Below are 18,760 nucleotides of genomic sequence, written 5' to 3'. Positions count from 1 at the left end.
GGTCCCTCAAATTTTTGAAGTACGAGCATCTTTCTTGTTGACCATGTTGAGTTGTTGTTACCAAAATATGTGCATACTTAAGGGGAGGATTGCATACAAACATTAATAACATTGTTAGATATCTCATGGTACCATTACTACGTACATCTGAGATTTCTCTGCTGTGTAATCAGGGATGCTTCTGGCTTCTGTTAGGTATTTCCATTAGCTTGCATAATGTTCTGATGACATTAAAGATTGATCCACATTTAAGATCAACAACGTTAAAGATTGGCTAAAGCAACATTTAATGGTGAAAAGAATCAATCCCATATAGCATTAGCCATGCCTCTCTGAAGGCATCAGGTAGTTAGTTAGTTAGCTATGTAGTTAGCCAGTCAGTATGATCAGTCAGAGGAGTATTCCAGTATTTTTTTCTAAAAATTGCTAGCAAACATTTCATGTTGCACTGATTGGGCTTGTAAAGCTGGTTTCTGCATGGCCAATATTTTTTTTGTGGAAAAGTGCAAACTTTGGTGATCCCTATTACACAGTGTAGTTCATTGCATGGCAGTGACTATACTCCACTTTGTTCAGATATCAATGAATGTCGAACTGACAATGGAGGATGCATACAAATATGTAGCAACACTATTGGATCTTATCAGTGTTCCTGTTTGAATGGATATGAATTAGCAAATGATGGTCACACCTGTTCAGGTATGTTGAAGCATATAATATTTACTTACACTGTCAGGACATTTACAATGGAACTACTTTATGTTGTAGCAGATTTTTAATGTTTGAGCAAATTGTAAATTTAAGATGAATATTGTGATGAACACAAAACTGCTGCACTATTGGAGTAGCTTGCCTTCAACTAGCTAGTTCTTTATTGCCTAGACATGTCCACATCTTTGATTAGGACAAGATCTAGATAGAACAGTAGTACACTAAAACATGTAAATATGTGTTTTAATAATTACAATACTTCTAACTACAAAGTTGGGTACTAAATAAAGGATGGCTAGCCATACGCACCATGCTGGTAACTCGGTAGCATCATCAAATGTGACTTAGTCTAGTAAAACCAGTCTGATCACTTATTAAAAAGTATAGAGAAATTTCAGTTTTAAGAATTTGTGTTGCACTGTAATGGTTGATGCTACGTGTACCAATTTTTTACCTTTCAGAGCATCTACTGTACAAGTAGCTAACAGCTAAGTCTCCCACCATTTTAGATTACTTGATGCTGCATGGCTTAATCAGGCAAGCTCTAATAGGGGTGGTGGAAGTAGGATGAAAGGGAGGGCAAGAAGTAATATGCAGATCTAGGAGACACTGTTGGGGAAGGGGGAGCAAGGGGATAAGCAGTTTTAGTGTTTGTTCCACAAAGAGAAGAAGAATGGAACTCTAGAACCCAAGTTATATTTATTCGCATAACTTTGTTTGGTATGGCTGGATGAATGAAGAGGCATACACTTTATAAGACTTTAGTTGAATATCTTCTGAGAACACTTTTAAAATTAGACCTCCTAGGTTTGAATTTGGGAGCATTTTTGATAGATATGTAGCTAACAAAGTGCATGCTTTACAAAGTGTATGCATAAAAAAATTGGTTGTCTATCTGAGATAAAACCTGTTTGATGGTAAGTTATAATTATTATTTGATGACATTAGCTTTAGAACTGTGGTTGTTCTATTAGAGTAGTGACTGCTTGCTCTATTAGGGTATCTCGATCGCAAAAAAATTCAAACTTATTTACCTCACTTTCTTTACAGTGTACAGTTTATTACTTTTATAACTGTTGTCTTCTATTTGCCTGTTGGCTGCATTCTGTGCTTCTGAATACAGTGTGAATGCATGATTCTTGTTTCTGGTGTCAATATAGTCCTGTAAGTCCAAGGGGGGCAAGAGAAGGGCCAGAGTGCAAAGCCCCCCTCCCCCCTTGGCCCCCTTAGATCTGCCTATGCAAGAAGTTGCTTACAAAATGAAAGGGGAATATGTAGGGATAAATTAGGCCATTTTATGGGCTGGCTAAAATAAAAGGAAATTTATAGCACATGTAAAGCATTTGTTCAACAACATGGAGCCACACAGCCACATGCAGCCATCCCAGAGTTCTATTAAAGCCCCAGACTGTCATACCCACAGTGCTTGGAAAGCAGCCTTCAAAAGCCAACCACTCATGTGAAATTTGATAGTTTATTCTTGTATAACTTTGTGTTCTTGGTGAAAAACCACATTTTCTGTCATGGAATCCAGTCGCAACTGTTGTGAACATCACAGGCAGTTTTTCTTTCAGTTTGAAGAAATTTATTCTCATACCCTGTAACAGCCATTTATCAATAGGGCATGTTATAAGAATACTCTACTTACTGTAAATATGGAAATGTTTGCATGAACAGATTTGAAAAAAATAATTCATGATTAAAAAAGATTTTTTGCAACCAAATTCAAAGACCTAGAATAGAATGAAGCATTCATAATTTTGTCCAGCTTATTTAACATGCAAAGGTTTATGTATTTCACTGGTCCTTATGGTATATATGTAACAAATGAAACAGTAAATTATGCTTACATGTATGTAGCTTTGTACATCTAGCTATACAGTACGTTAAGTTTAGTACAATGCTGCTTTGCATACATGTTAGAAAGGTACAATTTACACATTTCTCATTATCATGAAATATCCTCCAGTGGCTAATCCAGAGAGAGTTCTGAGGGTATTATGAAACCCCCATTTTAGGAGGAGCCACGCCATTTGTTACCATTTAATTTTTGTGAGCCTTTACTCATATTGCATAACTTATAGTTACTTATTGTATATTATCGATGACAAAAAGCCTAAATCACTTAAAACTGTCACCTCAACACATTTGTATGTACTAAGCACCTCTAGAAATAAGCTGGTGTGTATTTATATTATAGCTTTTGTATTAGCTTTTAATTTAGACTTCAAAACAGGCTTAAATTTAACAGTGTAACACTATGTAGGAGGTGACAATTTACAGCAACTGTAGCTGGCTGTGGTAATGGTTAGTTATCATGCTTTGGAGTGATGATCGCTCCATTTTAAAAGTCTCTGTTTATGATATTATTTATGTAAAAGTCTCATCCAAGTTTGACTTTGGTGGTTTGACCAAGTATTATATACTAACTTAATTTTAGTGTCATATTGCATTCTTGTTCAAAAAGTGACTGTGAGGGCAATAGCATATAAGAAAAACTTGCAGTACTGCACAATGACTATGCTCACCGTAGATTCCCTAAACGTTTGGCACTCCAATTATTAGTGCATAAACATATGCTGATTTTATGCTTCAAAGGTTTGCATGCAACATTCGAAGCTTTGAGCTATAGCTACAGTTAGCTACATATTATGCAATTGGCATATTGAGTGTGTATTGTAGCTTAATTCGTTAAACAATAGTCATCATTTTGGCTCCCTTAATTTTGGTAAGTGAAATATCAAATTACAAAATGAGATGTAGCTGCTGCTAAAAAACCTTAGAGCAACAACAGTAGTACATAACTTGTGAATACTCTTCCTCTACAGCTTGTCCCAACTACACTTCATGATTAGTGGTGGGTGTGGCCACTTATGATGTGAGCTAATTGCTAATTAACTTGTCAAACAACTATGCGTTCAACCACATTCCATCACTTTCTAGTGTCTCAAGTGTAACTGCCCACGGCAAAAATTGTTCTGAGCATGCAGTCGCATTCTTGCAGTCTTCTGCTCATTATAAACCACCAGATTGCACATGCACAAGATTCAAATTTTGCTTATGTCATTCGAATGATGCACCCTTCAAACCATTGAACGAATGCAGTACATTTGTTTATGCACTACTAATTACAATTATTCAACACCCCTTTGTGTACTGAACACAATTTGTTCTAAGAAATATAGGGTTTCTTATTTAAAGCATGCTACCAGCAGCTGGAACTGACAGTCTTCTTACTAGATTTCTCCAATAACTGCATGAAATCCAAACATACTTATAAATGTGATACTGACATTGTCCACATACATAGGTCAAACAACACTCCAGTGCTTGAGTCCTGTTAATGCAGGATTCTATCATGTGCAGTTGTACAAATTCAATTGTGGGCATTGTTTATTTCTGATTTCTGACTGCTTGGTTCATCTCATGCAGAAATAACAGTAATGTTTTGTGATGTAATGGCTGTGGTGTAAGATAGACCTCCATGGGTGACGATTTCTTGCTGTCATGATGTGCATTACTCTGGCTGATGGCTATCACAGCAAGTTATTTATGTGTCCCTAAAATTAGACAAGGATACTAGTTGTACATATTTGCTCCTTTATAATTATTTAGACAAGCACAAACAAAACTATTTTATTTCAGCCAAATTTCTATGGTATACAGTTTGTCTTGATATTAATTATCCATGCGTGTATGTTTGTTACAGATATTAGAGAGTGTCTACTTGGCCTTCATAACTGCTCTCAAGTGTGTGAGGAACTAACAGGAGGATTTTCATGCAGCTGTTACACTGGATATCACTTGCTAGCAGATAGAATATCCTGCTTAGGTAAGAGTGTTATGTGACTGAGTTTGTAAAAAAATGCTCTTTCACATTTACCAACTTTAATTTGATGATTCATAACTTTAAATAAGCTATTGATTTGAAACCGAAAGTATATGTGAGCAACATAACGAGAAAATTTATATTATATACTTTGAACAAAGTTATGACCTTTTAAATTAATGAAATTGAATGTGAGTGGAAGGCCCTTCTTTACAAATCCAGTTACATACTCATGAGTACGTAGTGTCATTGTTCAACTACTATTGTCTTCTGTTATATGTAGATATTGATGAGTGCTTACAAGGGACAACAGGATGTAATCAAGATTGTAGAAATACTGAAGGAAGTTTTGTTTGTACATGTCATAATGGATACCAATTACATCGTAATGATCTAACCTTATGTGTTGGTATGCTTTCTTCACATTACAACTATAAGTAGTGAATATTATATATCTTTTGCTTAAGATATCAATGAGTGTGTGGAGTCTAATGGAGGATGTCAACATGTTTGTGAGAACACTATTGGTAGCTATTATTGTGAATGTAATACTGGATATGCACTTGGAGTGGGTGGACACCATTGTGAAGGTACAGTACTGACTGAACAAAACAACATGCATGTGTATACGTGAGGCCATTATTTGTTGAAGTCATTTTTTTATTATCACTTGCATTTGCTTTGTATAAATGTGTTACCAGCTGCTTGAAACACTTTCTATTGTGTATTTACAGAGATTCCTTTCCCCAGTAATCGTGGCTACACTTCAGCATGACATGGGTCAAGCCCACCACGTTAAAGCATCTCATATTGTTTAATATGTTGTGATATAAGTGAGAGTCTCACTATTACAGTATACCCATGCAGTATATGCTGTAGTAAATCCCATCCATTTGTTTCAAAAAATGGGCCACGCTCCTTCAAATAGACACAATGAAAAGGATTAATGAAATACATCTCATAAAAATAAATAATAGCAACAGTTTACTCCATGATAGTAACTGCCCCTATAGCTTATTAATTTTATTGTCAATACTGAAGCAGATTTTTTTAAAAGTAACCAGTTTGACTTTGTACAGCTTTTTCAGTACATGAGATAGGCTTTTAAGACTTTTATTCTCCCTTGTCCAACTAGCAGTTAACTTTAATGGGCCCATGCAGAGACTGCTTCATGGGAACTTATCATAATCCATTAGTAGCCAGTGCTTATAATTGTGTGTACAAACACATGGTAGAGCATACATAATATGCACACATACCTTACATATGTACACATTTAATTTCCAAACAAATTTCATTCAGCCAGGCTGCGATATGCTGTGGGTATATACCTGCATGGTTTTAAAATGGTACTATATATATTTGTACAGTGTAAAAGGAAGACCTTAGGAAATTTTTTGTAGGCAATACAGTAGTAGTAAGAAAGCACTAAAACTCAAATCTTTTATTTGTATCTATAGAGATGTGTCTATTTGTGAACTGTGTGTGCATATTTACAAGCAGTTTGATGCTAAACGTAGTATTGGAGAAGTATGTATAATCACCTGCATGGAGAACATAAAGTAAGATCATGTTTGAAATTAATTCTGATCTGATTATTGAGATGGTAGACCCAGAAATGCATATGAACTGTTGTAGTATCCTCCTTAGAACACAGAGAATACATCTATATATATATATATATATATAATACCTAATTAAGGCTGTCTGCATAACAAACATTGTGGTTATGTATGATGAAGAAAATAAAAGTATAGCCTATTGAGATTATTATCATAATACGTATCTCTGTAGTAATTGATATGCTTCAAAGTTGTTCTACTATTACTGTCTTAGAATTAAATGTATTTGTCTTAAATTGAGCCTATTAGTGTCACCTGTATGTAAGTTTCTTAGTCTCCGATGAATAATATCTGTACTTCTTGATTGATACGATGATATGATTTGGTTTTTGTTTGTGCAGATTTCAATGAGTGTGCCAATTCCAATGGAGGATGTCAACACAACTGCACTAATACTCATGGCAGCTACTATTGTTCATGTGTAAATTATACTGGTTATACTCTCAATGGGGATGGTCACAATTGTTCTGGTAATTAGAAACAATACTGTTATAGTATGAGTTTGTGTGTACAAAAACACATTAGATACATAGTTGTTAAGCATGTTTTATCTGTTCATGCTCTGTAGGTATTTACATAATAATATACAATCATTTGGCAGTCCTCATAATAAGTAATTTAAGCACAAGACATGTACTCAATATTATCATGCACTATTCATTTCTTCATTGCACTAGTATGCCAACTATCATTATTGATCCATTGGTCCTTTTCAAAGAAACTGCTAAGTTTTTAGTACTATTTGTTTGCACAACTCTTTAGTAAGAAACCGAAGTAGATCGCTCTTTTTAATTTCTCACACCATATTCAATAGTAAACACCATTGTGATTATGCTTTACATTGTTACAAGTCACTTATAAACCCAAAGCATATGCTTATGATATGCTTGCATAAAAGTGTTGCCTACATACCTTGGCTTTTGACTCTGACAATAAATTTTGAGTGGATAGAAAAGTTGACTGTTGCAAATGGTGCAAGTTAATCTTCATTTTATTATTTTCATGAAAATGACTTTAGGGATTCATAAATGATTCACTACTTAAACTACATATTGAACCAGCTAATTTCAGTGTAAAAACTTTAATAAAAATTGCAAAAAAATATGTACGTATGTATCACAAAATTTGTAGTTATATGGTATATTAACCCTTGTGGTTTAGTGAATTAGTAGGTCAGGGAAGGGTATAGAAATTCATTAAAATTTAAAGCCAATTTTGAACAATACAATACCTACCTCTGTTGGGCATACATGATTAGAAGTGCTAAAACAGGGTTCATCTCTATGCTTGATCAGTTTGGCTATGATGTATTTAGATATCAATGAATGTCAAACTGATAATGGAGGATGTACACAAACATGTGATAATACTGATGGATCTTATCATTGCTCTTGCTGGGATGGATATGAACTTACTGGTGACAGTCACAGTTGTACAGGTACGAAAACTAGCACACATTCTGGCAATTTTATTACTCTAGAAAAGAGGTTGTGTTTGTATTTGATGCCTTTCCACATTTGGTATCAAGATAATATTATTGTGTCATACAAGAGATTATGTCATGCACATAATAGTCTGGTTCCTTATGGATTTGATTATGACACGGTGGATTGAAGTACCAAATTTGGCATGGCAATTCCTTAGAATGTATAAAGTGATTTCAGAAGGGGTGCCACCATGAACTCACCCTGTACCCCTTTATATGACAGCTAATTTTGACAATCCACAAAGTTAAAACTCATTACATTTACTGTATTAAATAATTTTTTACCTAACCACATTTCCAAAGGTTAATATAGTGTCACCGTTTGTGAATGAGTAGTCCATGGCATCCCATAATAGTTTTATAAAATATGTCTCTGTATGAAAGATACATGGTCTAAAGAAAACTATAAGTTTACCGAATTAAAATTGCTGCAATGTAAGCATCGTTATTTATGAAGGTTATTCATAGTAACAGCTAGTTACTTATTTTCTGTCCATGTTTCCACTACACAGGCTGAGTACTGTACACAGAACACCAGGTTCCTGGATACTTGACCCAATATTGTTCCAATGTACAAAAAAAGACCCAGAAACAACCCAGGGAATTACCGACCAATCTCCTTGACTAGCATTCGTTGTAGAACACTTGAACATATAAGTTACACTTTTATCTTTCCCCACCTTAACAAATACAATATTTTATGTGATAACCAACATGGCTTTCATTCTAAATGGTCAGTTGTTGGGTGTAGTTGTCATTCTCAATGTTATAGAATACCATATGCCAGGATGAACACTTACCTTTTCTCCTTGCCATCAACTATTTAATTATGGAACAATTTCCCAGAAGCCAGCCATTTTTGAATGATTTTTTATATAGACATGGTATAATTCTAATAAAATTATTATAGGATGTCATGGACTACTCATTCACAAACAGGAACAGTTAACCTTTGGGAATTTGGTTAGGAAGCAAGTTTTTCAAAATAGTAAATGTAACGAGTTTTAATTTCATGGACTGTCAAAAATAGCTGTCTGTGCAGGGTGAGTTCATAGTGGCACCACTTCTGAAATCACTTTCTTCACCCTGAAAAGTTACTGTACCAAATTTGGAGCTTTAATCTGCTGTGTCACAATTTTGGCAAATTTTTCCATAACAGATCCTACTATAATACATTTCCTGTGTGTTAGATCAAATATGTATGAATTCAGTTTGTAACATTTTCACAAGTATATTTCAAGATGTGTATGCTATGTAATCATGTAATACCACAAGTGTACATTTCAAATATACCAGTATCAAGACACACGGTAGTGTGTCGTGCGGCCCAAGAAGCCGGCGCGCCACACCGTGAGTATATTGACAGGAAGAACGAAAACGTCATTTTCACACCTTTGTATCTCGGTGATCACTTATCTGATTGGAACCAAATTTGCTACACAGTTGCCCGCCAGCTAAAGGAGTCTACATTCCAAATTTGAAGGAAATCGCTCCAGCCATTTCCGAGATACGAGCTGCCAAAGTTTCGTTTTTTTTCTTCGTTTTTTTTTCTTCTTCGTCTTTTCGCACACTTGCAAAAATTGCTATAACAAGCAAACGCGTACTCCGATCGCCTTGAAATTTGGCACACAGAAAGGGAGTCCAAAGGCGAATCCTAACATCAAATTTGATACAAATCCGATGAATGGTTCAGGAGTTATGACCGATTATTCGCGTAAAACAAGATCGATTTGTTGTCACGCCTACAGGGTAAACCGCTTCATGGAATGAGTTGAAAATTGCTATGTAGATGGAGTAACCATCGTAGGAGTGCCTTTTGGTGGTTTGAAAGGAATCGAGATAAAGACCACGGAGATATGACACAAAACCCAACCTGTGTCACAATTACGCGATCGATTTTTATGAATAAAAAAGTATTAGTTTTCACGCCTACTAGGCAAACCGCTTAGAGCAATGAGCTGAAAATCGGTGTATAGCTGGAATAATCTTCATAGAAAGTCCTTGCAGTAGTACAGAAGAATAGGATTACAAACCATTGAGTTATGATTCGAAAGCCAACTCCGTGTAGCAAATGCGAGATCGAGATACTCTAATAGAACAGTCACCCTAATAGAGCATTCGGCTAATTTATTTACTCCATTATAGAATTTTATTACATCACAAGTTATTCTGTAGGGAGTTCAGCTGCAAACAGTTAATCTTATAGACAGTTCAGCAAGAAGACAGTCACCATGTGGAGAGTTAAGCAAATATACCACTATAGAGTTTCAAAACATTACAAGTCACACTAAAGAAAGTTCAGCTATAAACAAGTCATGCACTGTGTAGAGAATTCAGCTACAATTAAGTCACTCTCTAGAGAATTCAGTTACACAGAATTCTGCTACACACAAGTCACTGTGGAGAGAGTTCAGCTACAAACAAATTACCCTTTAGAGTGATCAGCTACAAACAAATCACTTTGCAGGGTGTTCAACTGCAACAAATCAATTACCTTTAGAGCGATCAGCAATGAACAAATCAACACAAATCTACCTGTAGAGAGATCAGCTAGAAACAAACCACCCTGAAAAGAGTTCAGCTACAAAAAATCACCCTGTAGAGACATCAGCTAGAAACTAGACACAATGTAAGGGGTTCAGCTACAAGCAATCACCCTGTAGAGAGTTCAGCTAAAACAAATCAACCTGCAGAGAGATCAGCTACAAACAAATCACCTTATAGAGAGTTCAGCTACAAACAGATTACCTGTAGAGAGATCGGCTACAAACAAATCAACCTGCAGAGAGATCAGCTACACACAAATCAACTTGTAGAGAGATCAGCTACAAACAAATCACCCTGTAGAGAGATCAGCTAGAAACTACACACAATGTAAGGAGTTCAGCTACAAACAAATCACCCTGTAGAGAGATCAGCTACAAACTAGACACAAAGTAAGGAGTTCAGCTACAAGCAAATTACCCTGTAGAGAGTTCATCTACAAACAAATCAACCTGTAGAGCAATCAGCTAGAAACAAATCACCCTGAAGAGAGGTCAGCTACAAAAAATCACCCTGTAGAGAGATCAGCTAGAAACAAATCACCCTGAAGAGAGGTCAGCTACAAAAAAATCACCCTGTAGACAGATCAGCTAGAAACTACACACAATGTAAGGAGTTCAGCTACAAACAAATCACCCTGTAGAGAGATCAGCTACAAACTAGACACAAAGTAAGGAGTTCAGCTACAAGCAAATTACCCTGTAGAGAGTTCATCTACAAACAAATCAACCTGTAGAGCAATCAGCTAGAAACAAATCACCCTGAAGAGAGGTCAGCTACAAAAAATCACCCTGTAGAGAGATCAGCTAGAAACAAATCACCCTGAAGAGAGGTCAGCTACAAAAAAATCACCCTGTAGAGAGATCAGCTACAAACAAATTGCCCTGTAGAGAGATCGGCTACAAACAAATCAACCTGCAGAGAGATCAGCTACACACAAATCAACTTGTAGAGAGTTCAGCTACAAACAAATTACCCTGTAGAGAGATCGGCTACAAACAAATCAGCCTGTAGAGAGTTCAGCTAAAACAAATCAACCTGCAGAGAGATCAACTACAAACAAATCACCTTATAGAGAGTTCAGCTACAAACAAATTACCCTATAGAGAGATCGGCTACAAACAAATCAACCTGCAGAGAGATCAGCTACACACAAATCAACTTGTAGAGAGATCAATTACAAACAAATCACCCTGTAGAGTGATCAGCTAGAAACTACACACAATGTAAGGAGTTCAGCTACAAATAAATCACCTTATAGAGAGTTCAGCTACAAACAAATCACTCTGTAGAGAGATCAGCTAGAAACTGGACACAATGTAAGGAGTTCAGCTACAAGCAAATCACCCTTTAGTGAGTTCAGCTACAAACAAATCAACCTGCAGTGAGATCACCTACAAAAAAGCACCTTGTACAGAGTTCAGCTACAAACAAATTACCCTGTAGAGAGATCGGCTACAAACAAATCAACCAGTAGAAAGATCAGCTACACACAAATCAACTTGTAGAGAGATCAGCTACAAACAAATCACCCTGTAGAGAGATCAGCTAGAAACTAGTCACAATGTAAGGAGTTCAGCTACAAGTATATCACCCTGTAGAGAGTTCAGCTAAAACAAATCAACCTGCAGAGAGATCAGCTACAAATAAATCACTTTATAGACAGTTCAGCTACAAACAAATTACCTTGTAGAGAGATCGGCTGCAATTTAATCAACCTGCAGAGAGATCAGCTACACACAAATCAACTTGTAGAGAGATCAGCTACAAACAAATTACCCTGTAGAGAGATCAGCTAGAAACTAGATACAATGCAAGGAGTTCAGCTACAAGCAAAATCACCCTTTAGTGAGTTCAGCTACAAACAAATCAACCTGCAGTGAGATCACCCACAAAAACGCACTTGTACAGAGTTCAGTTACAAACAAATCACCCTGTAGAGAGATCAGGTAGAAGAATTCACCTTGTAGAGAGTTCATTTACAAAGAAACCATCATATAGAGAGTTCAGCTACAAAGAAATTACCCCCTAGAGAGTTCAGCTAGAAGAAGTCACCTTGTAAAGAGTTTAGCTACAAAGAAACCATCATGTACAGAGTTCAGCTACAAAGAAACCACCTGTACAGAATTCAACTACAAACAAATCACCCTGTATAGAGATCAGCTAGAAGAAGTTACCTTGTAGATAGTTCAGCTACAACAATTCACCCTGTAGAAAGATCATGCTAGAAGAAGTCACCTTGTAGAGTGTTCAGTTACAAAGAAACCATCATGTAGAGAGTTCAGCTGCAAACAAATTACTCTGTAGAGAGTTCAGCTACAAAGAAACCGCCATGTAGAGAGTTCAGCCTCATACAAACCACCTAGTAGAGAATTCAACTACAACAAATCACCCTGTAGAGAAGAAGTTACCTTGTAGAGAGTTCAGCTACAAAGAAACCACCATGTAGAGAGTTTAGCTGCAAACAATTCATCTGTAGAGAGTTCAGCTAGAAACAAATCACCCCGTAGAGAGATCAACTGGACGAAGTCACCTTGTAGAGAGTTCAGCTACAAAGAAACCATCATGTAGAGAGTTCAGCTGCAAACAAATCACCCTGCAGAGAGTTCGGCTACAAAAAAATCACCCTGTAGAGAGTTCAGCTAGACGAAGTCACCTTATAGAGAGTTCAGCTACAAAGAAACCATCATGTAGAGAGTTCGGCTATAAAGACACCACCATGTAGGGAGTTTAGCTGCAAACAAATCACCTGTTACAGAGAGTTCAGCTACAAAGAAACCATCCTGTATATAGTTCAGCTACATTTCAAGTCACCCAGTAGAGAGATCAGCTGCAAAAAAAATCCTGTGGGGAATAATGAGCATGTAATAAATATATGTATATAATTTGTATAATTACTAATAAAATCAAAAATAATTGAAGTACTAAAATTCTTCTTTAAGTTCTTTTCTTCTTCCTGTGGTAAAGAAAAAAACACATGGGTTAAAAAAGCCCCAAAGCCAGCCATAGGCCAGCTTTGCAGTATACAAATACAAAAAGAAGTGATATCTAATCAAAAACAGCCAAGCTGTAAAAAAAGGTGCGGCCCCCATAAAGGCCATGGTGAAAAAAGATGTGAAATCCAAGGTGGCGGCCAAGAAATGGCTGTGATGGTAGGTTAATGGTTACATTTTAATAACAACAATTCAGGTGAATTTGGTGCCAAGACCAAGCGGCACAAAATTCACCTGAATTGCCGTTATTAAAGCTTGGCTGTTTTTGATTAGATTAGTATTACATTGGTATACCATAAATCAGGAAATTCCAGTGTTGAAATTGTTTGGCATTAAAAATTCAATGCAACAACAGTAAAATTTAAACACTATGTGCAAGAAGCAAAATGGTATCAAAGGTCATGTATATTCAATAGCCACTATATCTGCACCTGCTTGCTAACTCACAATACTACGTAGCAGCTCTTGGATCAAATGTTGCAAACTGTACCTTGCTATAATAGCCTGGTGAGTCTGCTTCCCAAGTGAAGCTGACAATTTTAGGCTCCTCATGGTTGAATGTTCACTGTGCTGAATTTTACCCATAACATTATACTCTAACCAAATTCTCTTGTGTGACTTCTTGATCAGTTACATACACTTTTGAAGTATGATTTTGCCATTTATGTAATATCAGTTCATCAGATCTAGAAATGATAATAAATATCAGGTATCTGGTTGGATGTAAAAATGAGGTATTCATACAGCGCTAATATTTATCAAGTATTGAAACAGGGTTTATGGTGTATTCAAATCTCCACAAATTCTCACTGCAGCTTTACACCTGTATCTGGTTTGAGATCCATAACAATAGGCTTTGAAAAAGAAAAGCTAAAGTCATGCATGGCTGGGGTGATTATGTTCACACATAGCATGTGGCCTACCAAATGTAGCAATTTGGAGATGAGACTGTAGTGCTATCTATACATGAAAATTGTGTTACCTTTCTGTTAGGCCACTTGATTAGTTGTTTCTTGAGGATAAAATCTCAAGAGTATATACAGTGTAGGTCAGCATATAAAATCTAATCAAAAACAGCCAAGCTGTAAAAAAAGGTGCGGCCCCTAAAAAGGCCAAGGTGAAAAAGATATGAAATCCAAGGTGGCGGCCAAGAAATGGCTGTGATGGTAGGTTAATGGTAAAAATTTTATTAACGACAATTCAGGTGAATTTTGTGCCAAGACCAAGCGGCACCAAATTCACCTGAATTGTCGTTATTAAAATTTTTACCATTAACCTACCATCACAGCCATTTCTTGGCCGCCACCTTGGATTTCTTATCTTTTTCACCTTGGCCTTTTTAGGGGCCGCACCTTTTTTTACAGCTTGGCTGTTTTTGATTAGATATCACTTCTTTTTGTATTTGTATACCCCAAAGCTGGCCATAGGCTGGCTTTGGGGCTTTTTTAACCTATCCTATTTCTTTATCACAGGAAGAATAAAAAGACAGAGCAGATTTTTAATACTTCAACTGTTTTTGATTTTATCAGTAATTATATAAATAAATTTATTACATGTCTATTATTCCCTACTGGATAACTTGTTCGCAGCTGATCTTTCTACTAAGGGACTTGAAATGTAGCTAAACTCTCTACAGGTTGATTTGTTTGTAGCTGCACTCTCTACAGGGTGATTTGTTTGCATCTGAACTCTCTACAGGGCAATTTGTTTGTAGAAGAACTCTCTACAGGATAGTTTCTTTGTCACTGAACTCTCTACAAGATCACTTCGTCTAGCTGATCTGTCTATAGGGTGACCTGATCTCTCTGTAGGGTGACTTTTATCTAGCTGAACACTCTACAGGGTGATTTGTTTGTAGCTGAACTCTCTACTGGATGGTTTCTTTGTAGCTGAACTCTCTACAAGGTGACTTGCTTCTAGCTGATCTCTCTACAGGGTGACTTGTATAGCTGAACTCTCTACAGGGTGATCTGTTCATAGCTGAACTCTCTGGGTGATTTGTTGGTAGCTGAACTCTCTACAGGATGGTTTCTTTGTAGCTGGTCTCTACAAGGTGACTTGTTTCTAGCTGATCTCTCTACAAGGTGACTTCTCCTACTACAGGGTGACTTGTATCTATAGCTGAACTATCTACAGGATGATGATCTGTTTGTAGCTGAAATCTCTACAGGGTGATTTGTTTGTAGCTGAATTCTCTACAGGATGACTTGTTTCTACATATAGCTGATCTCTGTATAGGGTAACTAGTTTCTAGTTGAACTCTCTACAGAGTGGGTTCTTTGTTGCTGAACTCTCTACAAGGTTACTTCTTCTAGCTGACCTCTCTATAGGGTAACCTGATGTCTCTGCAGGGTGACTGTTATCTTGCTGAACACTCTACAGGGTGATTTGTTTGTATCAAAACTATCTATAGGGTGATTTTTTTATACCTGAACTTTCTACAGGGTGATTTGTTTATAGCTGAACTCTCTACAAGGTGATCTGATCTCTCTACAGGGGGTGATTTGTTTGTAACTGATATCTCTACGAGTAGATTTGTTTGTAAGTGAACTCTCTACAAGGTGATTTGTTTGTAGCTGATTTCTCTACAGGGTAATTTGTTTGTAGCTTAATTCTCTACAAGGTGATTTGTTTGTAGCTGAACTCTCTACATGGTGATGTGTTTCTAGCTGATCTCTCTACAGAGTGATTTTTTGTAGCTGAACTCTCTACAGGGTGATTTGTTTGTAGCTGATCTCTCTATAGGGTGATTTAGGTTGTAGCTGCTCTCTCTACAGTGGGTGATTTGTTTGTAACTGAAATCTCTACAGGTTGATTTGTTTGCAGCTGAAGTCTCTACAAGGTGTTTTGTTTGTAGCCGATCTCTCTACAGGGTAATTTGTTTGTAGCTGAACTCACTGCAAGGTGATTTGTTTGTAGCTGATTTCTCTACAGGGTGATTTGCTTGTAACCGAATTCCCTATATTGTGTCTAGTGTCTATATAGCTGATCTCTCTACAGGTTGATTTGTTTGTAGCTGAACTCTCTACAGGGTGATTTGTTTGTAGCTGAACTCTCTACAGGGTGATTTGTTTGTAGCTGATCTCTCTAGAGGGTGATTTGTTTAAAGCTGATCTCTCTACAGGGTGATTTGGTTGTAGCTGATCTCTCTATACAGGGTGATTTGGTTGTAGCTGCTCTCTCTACAGTGGGTGATTTGTTTGTAACTGAAATCTCTACAGGTTGATTTGTTTGTAGCTGAAGTCTCTACAAGGTGTTTTGTTTGTAGCCGATCTCTCTACAGGGTAATTTGTTTGTAGCTGAACTCACTGCAAGGTGATTTGTTTGTAGCTGATCTCTTTACAGGGTGATTTTTTTGTAGCTGAACTCTCTACAGGGTAATTTGTTTGCAGCTGAACTCTCTACAGGGTGACTTGTTTGTAGCTGATCTCTCTACAGGGTGATTGTTTGTAGCTGATCTCTCTACAGGGTGATTTTTTTTTGTAGCAGAACTCTCTACAGGGTGATTTGCTTGTAGCTGAACTCTCTACAGGGTGATTTGTTTGTAGCTGATCTCTCTACAGGGTGATTTGTTTAAAGCTGATCTCTCTACAGGGTGATTTGGTTGTAGCTGATCTCTCTATACAGGGTGATTTGGTTGTAGCTGCTCTCTCTACAGTAGGTGATTTGTTTGTAACTGAAATCTCTACAGGTTGATTTGTTTGTAGCTGAAGTCTCTAAAAGGTGTTTTGTTTGTAGCCGATCTCTCTACAGGGTAATTTGTTTGTAGCTGAACTCACTGCAAGGTGATTTGTTTGTAGCTGATCTCTTTACAGGGTGATTTTTTTGTAGCTGAACTCTCTACAGGGTGATTTGTTTGCAGCTGAACTCTCTACATGGTGACTTGTTTGTAGCTGATCTCTCTACAGGGTGATTGTTTGTAGCTGATCTCTCTACAGGGTGATTTTTTTGTAGCAGAACTCTCTACAGGGTGATTTGCTTGTAGCTGAACTCTCTACAGGGTGATTTGTTTGTAGCTGATCTCTCTACAGGGTGATTGTTTGTAGCTGATCTCTCTACAGTGGGTGATTTGTTTGTAACTGAAATCTCTACAGGTTGATTTGTTTGTAACTGAAGTCTCTACACGGTGTTTCATTTGTAGCTGGTCTCTCTACAGGGTAATTTGTTTGTAGCTGATCTCTCTGCAGGGTAATTTGTTTGTAGCTGAACTCACTGCAAGGTGATTTGTTTGTAGCTGATCTCTCTACAGGGTGGTGTGTTTGTAGCTTAACTCTCTCCAGAGGGTGAATTGTTTGTAGCTGAACTCTCTACAGGGTGATTTGGTTGTAGCTGAACTCTCTACAGGGTGATTTGTTTGTAGCTGATCTCTCTACAGGGTGATTTGTTTGTAGCTGATCTCTCTACAGGGTGATTTGATTGTAGCTGATCTCTCTATACAGGGTGATTTGGTTGTAGCTGATCTCTCTACAGTCGGTGATTTGTTTGTAACTGAAATCTCTACAGGTTGATTTGTTTGTAGCTGAAGTCTCTACACGGTGTTTTGTTTGTAGCTGATCTCTCTACAGGGTAATTTGTTTGTAGCTGAACTCACTGCAAGGTGATTTGTTTGTAGCTGATCTCTTTACAGGGTGATTTATTTGTAGCTGAACTCTCTACAGGGTGATTGGTTTGTAGCTGAACTCTCTACAGGATTGTTTCTTTGTCACTGAACTCTCTACAAGGTGACTTGCTTCTAGCTGATCTCTGTAGACGGTGACTTCTTCTAGCTGATCTCTCTACAGGGTGACTTGTATAGCTGAACTCTCTACAGGGTGATCTGTTCATAGCTGAACTCTCTACAGGTTGATTTGATTGTAGCTGAAATCTCTTGTTTCAAACTGATTTCACTGTAGGGTAACTTGTTTGTAGCTGAACTCTCTACAGGATGGTTTCTTTGTAGCTAAACTCTCTACAGAGTGATTTTTTTGTAGCTGAACTCTATATAGGGTGATTTGTATGTACGTACCTGAACTTTCTACAGGGTGATTTGTTTATAGCTGAACACTCTGCAGGGTGATTTATTTGTAGTTGATCTTTCTACAGGGTTTCTTTGCAGCTGAGATCTCTACAGGGCAACTTCTTCTAACTGAGCTCTCTCTTGTTTCTAGCTGTTCTCTCTACAGAGTAATTTGTTTGTATAGCTGAACTCTTTACATGTGGTTTTTTGGTTGCTGAACTCTCTACACTGTGACTTGTTTGTAGCAAAATTCTCTACAGAGTGACTTGTATGTAGCTGAATTCTCTACAGAGTGACTTACTTGTAGCTGAACATTGTATAAATTATAAAGTGACTTGTCTGTAGCTGAAATCTCTACAGGGTTACTTGTTTGCAGCTGGTCTCTATAGGTTAACTTGTTTGTATAGATGAACTCTCTCCACAGTGACTTGTTTGTAGCTGAACTCTCTAGAGAGTGTAGCCAAACTCTCCACAGGGTGCATGACTTGTTTATAGCTGAATTGAACTCTCTTCAGTGTGACTTGTAATGTTCTGATTCTTCTGAATCACTACAGCGATATATCTGTAGCTGAACTCTCT

General features: G+C 37.1%; 1 protein-coding gene across 4 annotated transcripts in view; it reads left to right on the top strand.

Annotated features, from left to right (window-relative positions):
* LOC136266716 (fibrillin-1-like) overlaps positions 1 to 18,760 on the top strand; it is a 69,456-nt gene that overhangs the window by 7,964 nt on the left and 42,732 nt on the right. For all 4 annotated transcript variants that reach the window (XR_010706243.1, XR_010706242.1, XM_066061722.1 and 1 more), the window contains exons 5-10: positions 577 to 699; positions 4,421 to 4,543; positions 4,824 to 4,949; positions 5,008 to 5,130; positions 6,504 to 6,632; positions 7,478 to 7,600. Coding sequence is in view for 2 of the 4 variants with exons in the window: in XM_066061722.1 (XP_065917794.1) it covers positions 577 to 699; positions 4,421 to 4,543; positions 4,824 to 4,949; positions 5,008 to 5,130; positions 6,504 to 6,632; positions 7,478 to 7,600 (747 nt within the window). In the remaining 2 variants the exon portion in view is untranslated. The remainder of the gene's footprint in view (positions 1 to 576; positions 700 to 4,420; positions 4,544 to 4,823; positions 4,950 to 5,007; positions 5,131 to 6,503; positions 6,633 to 7,477; positions 7,601 to 18,760) is intronic.

Source organism: Dysidea avara, chromosome 9 (genome assembly GCF_963678975.1).
Source record: "Dysidea avara chromosome 9, odDysAvar1.4, whole genome shotgun sequence".
Taxonomy (NCBI): Eukaryota; Metazoa; Porifera; class Demospongiae; order Dictyoceratida; family Dysideidae; genus Dysidea; species Dysidea avara.
The sequence above is the reverse complement of the archived record's forward strand: the minus strand, read 5'-3'. Positions and strand labels throughout refer to the sequence as shown.